Here is a 4,712-nt window from a genome sequence, read left to right as displayed (position 1 = left end):
ACAAACTGAAGAGTAAGCATCATTTATTTATTCTTATTAAAATAATATTTATGATATTACAAATTACATTTTGAATTATATGAATGTTCAAAAACGTCACTGAAACTTTATAAAGAATTGAAGAGGAGTTATACTAAAGAGATTTGGTAAATGATCAGCTTCAATGATATTTAACAAGCTTTAATATCATATTCTCATATTTATTTAATACACATTAAAATAGTTTAGACATTTTAAATGAATTTATTGTGAATATCAAAATTCAACATCTGATGTTTTCAATGTGTTTGTTTTTCAGAAATGGCTCAAACTCTATATTTCAGACTTCTTCTCATCGGTGAGTTTATGTTTCTGGTTTTATGTTTGCTTTATAATCTCATGAGATTTAACTCAAACTCTTTCTTTTATAGCTCTCGGTTCATTATCTGAATGCATTCAGCGCCGCTATTACTATATAAACATAGAGATGAACTGGACTGAAGCTCAGAGATACTGCAGAGAAAACTACACAGATCTGGCCAAAGTCAAAAACATGAATGACCAGAATCAGCTGATGAAGAGTGTGAATAACAGTATGACTCCAGGTGTCTGGATTGGGTTGAATAGATCAAGTGTTTATAAATGGAAGTGGTCTCAGGGTGATCCTGTGAAATATACAAACTGGTATAATGGAGACTCAAATGGTCCAGATCATTGTGCTTACATGAAAGATGGATCATGGCGTCATCAGGACTGTAATATGAAGATGAGATTTATCTGCTACAACGGTGAGTGAATCTTCCTACAATTACATCAAACCTTCACTTAACAAAACATCATCAGATGTAAACTTTACAAGAAATATCATGTGAGTTTATGTTTGACACATTCACTCTTCTGTAAACTACAGCAAACACACTTGTGTCTAAAAACACTCAGATTAGTTTAATCTCTCAAATTCATGACAAAACATTGAAAGAGGAAGTCAAGAGTTACTGAAGATTCACATTCATACTGTAAGTGTAGTAAGAGTCAAAGAAAATCATCAAACAATCTTTATTTTCTTAAACAGAGACCAGTAAAGGACACATCATTGATGGTTTTTCAGTATCATGGAGAGCCGCTCAGAACTTCTGCAGAAAACATCATACTGATCTGAGCAGTGTGAGGAATCAGACTGAGAATCAACAGATTCAGAAGATCATGAATGACAAAAACATATCTGAAGTCTGGATTGGTCTGTTCAATGATTCGTGGGAGTGGACAGATAAGAGTGACTCTGGATTCAGATACTGGAAGCCTGATCAACCTGATAATGCTGATGGTATTGAAGATTGTGCAGAGGTTAGAATGAATCAGGAGGGTCAGTGGAATGACTTGACATGCAGTAAATCTCGCACCTTTGTGTGTCAAGAAGGTGAATAAAAATGAATGTGTTTTGATGACAGACGTTTCTTTATTATTAAAATGATCTCAGTTCATTCACAGTGTTTGTGCTGTATGTTTGTTTTGATCTCATGTTGTTTGTTGTGTGTTCAGATAGTCTGATATTGATCCAGAAGAATCTGAGCTGGTCTGATGCTCTGAGATACTGCAGAGAGAATCACGTGGATCTGGTTTCAGTTGATTCAGAGGAGATTCAGTTCATGGTGACAGATGTGATTGATCGGGCCTCTACTGACGCCGTGTGGATGGGGTTACGTCACTCCTGTGCTGTTGGTCTTTGGTTTTGGGTGAATGGAGAGATGCTGTGCTATCAGAATTGGGCTCCAGGGAATGAAACCGCAGTGGACGACTGTGACCATGAAGTGAAATCTGGAGCAGTTCAGTCTGGAGGAGATCCTCGCTGGATCAGCATTCCTGAATCTCGCAAACTCAACTTCATCTGCATTAGAAAGAAAAAATAAATTTGGAAAAATAATTTGTCTATCACTTTCTTTGTTCTTTGTAAAATTTCTGGTTTTCATTTTGTTTTGTTCTTTAGCATTTGGGTCAATTTACCTAACCACATATTCCAGATTAAACATTATGCCTCATTTTAGAATCATTTATGTATGTTAAAAAATATATTTTCTATGTTAATCTCCTGACACAATTTATTTTCTAATGTTTCTTTAATAACTGTTGAATTATGTGAAATGAATGTGTTATATTTTGGGATTGTGTAAACGTTCATGATATTTACTCATTAGATGTGTCACTTCTGTTCTGTTTAATGTGTGATTAATAAAGATTATGAGCTCATATCAGAGTTAAATGTGATTTATTTCTGGATCTTAAGTGAATCATATGAGTTTGTAGATTCATTTGATTCTTCTCTTTAGAATCGTTCAGTTGAATCTCTGACACAGAATTTCCTATTTGTGTAATGAAATATAGTGAAGGTCGAGTTTCATTCATGTGTTGACTTATGTAAAATAATGATGAATAATATCAGCTCATAATAAACTCATCCAACATTTTATAAAGTAAAGGTCGAGAGTCCAACTAAAGCAAACACTGATTATCATAAGTGTCAGGTTTTGTGTTTTATGTTAATGTCGCAGTCTTTTATTTTAAGTCGTTTGTCATTTTGCAATCCTTAGTTTATGGTCTTGTTTTTGTCATGTTTAATTGTTTCTGGGTATGTCTCTGTATCATTGGTTAGTGTGATGATGTCATTAATTGTCTCTGATGTGTTTTTTATTTGTTTGGTTTATTGTTTGTTTATGATTTGTAAATGTTTCTGTTTCTTTTTGTGTTTGGTTGTTTAAAAATTATTTTGGTTATTTTTTTCTGGTCTATGGTGGACATTAGATTAAGGACACCAAAACGTTTTCATATTTTATTTTATTTAAAGTTTGTTTTATTTCATTCTCTTATTTTGTTGCCTGTGTGCATGACTGCAGGAGGAGTTAAAGATGACTGACCACAAACTATCTTTTGATCAGTTATGGTGTAACCATGTTTCTTTCGTTGGACTAATAAAGTTAACAGTTGTACAGCCACAGTATTACTACAAATAAGCAAGAGGGTCAGTGTGGTTAAGAGCCTCCCTTCCTCACGCAATGGGTTGTGGGCAATATTGGCCCAAAAGGCCGAGGTATACCTTTTTTCCGCGTCCGCGCAGCTTTTCGGGTTTACTCCCCGCGGCTACACGCGAATGGCCGCGTTCGACGCTCTACGCAATACAAATGATTTCTTATTCAAATTATTAGTCTAACAGGCTGTCAGGGCAGCACTGATTTGGCGACATTTACAGTACATTAAAACATTAAGTTAGGTGAAGAAAAGTAACTGATCCACCATTGCAAACACAGTTTAGAACAAACAACAAGACAACAAAGAACAGGAATCAAACAAACATGCTCCAGGGCTTTCTGTTCTGGGAAGAAGTAAAAGTTAAAGAAGAAAACGATAGTGTGTGTGCAAATGCTGTCTATTTCCTTTGTATAATTGTTTATAGTGGAGCGCCCTGTCTAAATATTTTCACGCGCATGCGCTGTTGTACGCGGACTGTACGCGCACTGTCCGCGCAGTCTCAAATTTTGGGCTGCACGCGGACGGTCCGCGCGGCCGGCCGCGGACCCTCTTGATGACGAAAATGACGTCATGCGGACGGCGCGCGTACGCGGACGTCCCTAGTATACTTTCGGCTTTAGAGTGTGGATCGATCTGCACTTCGAAATCTAACCGGAAATAGTAGACCATCCGGGTATCTTTGGGATACGCATTTCAATACTACGATTTGGGACGTACTAATTCTAGTTTCGAATACTATTTAGGACGGATAGTACGCGAATTGGGACTCAGCAGTAGACCTTTAAAAAGTGGTCTTGAGACCGGTCAACAGCACCCTCTAGTGACGCAATAAAATATTTTGCTTTACTTTTTGTTTGAATTCATATTTGTCCTATACTTAATAAGTTTAACCCAGTTATAAAGGAGAAACGACTTTATAGTGCCTCATTGCCTTCCGTAGTGGTTTATTTAATAAAAAAAAAATATATATTTTTTTAAAGTCATCTGTGTCATTTAAAAATCAATAATGTGCTAAACAATGATTATGTTTTCCCTTGATGTTATGTTTTTGGTGATGTAGAAAAATAAATTAAATAGGTCATAGTATTAAAAAGTCTAAACAACCCTTACAAAAATTAACCCTAATTTTATTGTGGTATTGTGTAGTAACCACGTTTTTTTGGTGTATTGATTACTATCAGCAAAACCATGGTTTTGCTCCACTAACCACGGTTTAACTATGGTTTTGGAAAAATATGATTGTCAAAACCATGGTTATTTTGTGGTCTGCTAAATTACTAAATATAAATGTAACTGCACTGAAAAAAAAATGATTCATTCAATTTAATCAATTTTTTTAAGGTAAGTGGTTGCAATCAATTTATTTAAGCTACATTTAAACAAAAAAGATTAGTAAAGTAAAATAAAATATAAAACTTTTGTTTAAATGTAGCTTAAATAAATTGATTGCAACCACTTACCTTAAAAAAATGCATTAAATTCAATGAATATTTTTTTTCAGTGTGTATTAACTCAATGCTGCAACATGCCTTTAAAAGCAACATACGAACAAATGAGTTTAATTTATATGGACTCTGAATGATCAAAGAGGAATAGGTTAGATTAGAGGAAGCAGCAGCGTGGAAGTCATGGCTGTAGATAAAATAAGTTTTACCTACAGCCTTTATAAGGGAGTTCCTCAAGCCGACGACGCTTTCAGTGACATATTTGCT

The 4,712-nt window shown here is 35.0% G+C and overlaps 1 protein-coding gene across 1 annotated transcript; it reads left to right on the top strand.

Annotated features, from left to right (window-relative positions):
• The first annotated feature begins 390 nt into the window (after positions 1 to 390).
• Positions 391 to 2,223, top strand: LOC141350022 (C-type mannose receptor 2-like). The gene is made up of 3 exons (XM_073854058.1): positions 391 to 767; positions 1,052 to 1,396; positions 1,519 to 2,223. The coding sequence occupies exons 1-3, from the start codon at positions 467 to 469 to the stop codon at positions 1,884 to 1,886; spliced, it is 1,014 nt and encodes a 337-aa protein (XP_073710159.1). The 5' UTR covers positions 391 to 466; the 3' UTR covers positions 1,887 to 2,223.
• The last annotated feature ends 2,489 nt before the right edge of the window (positions 2,224 to 4,712 follow it).

The sequence above is a fragment of the Misgurnus anguillicaudatus genome, chromosome 16, assembly GCF_027580225.2.
Source record: "Misgurnus anguillicaudatus chromosome 16, ASM2758022v2, whole genome shotgun sequence".
Lineage (NCBI taxonomy): Eukaryota > Metazoa > Chordata > Actinopteri > Cypriniformes > Cobitidae > Misgurnus > Misgurnus anguillicaudatus.
This window is presented reverse-complemented; position numbering and strand designations above follow the sequence as displayed.

Excerpts from the sequence above, each read along its gene's own strand:
- LOC141350022 (XM_073854058.1), top strand. The coding sequence starts at position 467 with ATGAACTGGACTGAAGCTCAGAGATACTGCAGAGAAAACTACACAGAT. Across the intron at positions 768-1,051 it reads GAGATTTATCTGCTACAACG|AGACCAGTAAAGGACACATC; the intron begins GTGAGTGAATCT and ends TTTCTTAAACAG. Across the intron at positions 1,397-1,518 it reads CACCTTTGTGTGTCAAGAAG|ATAGTCTGATATTGATCCAG; the intron begins GTGAATAAAAAT and ends TTGTGTGTTCAG.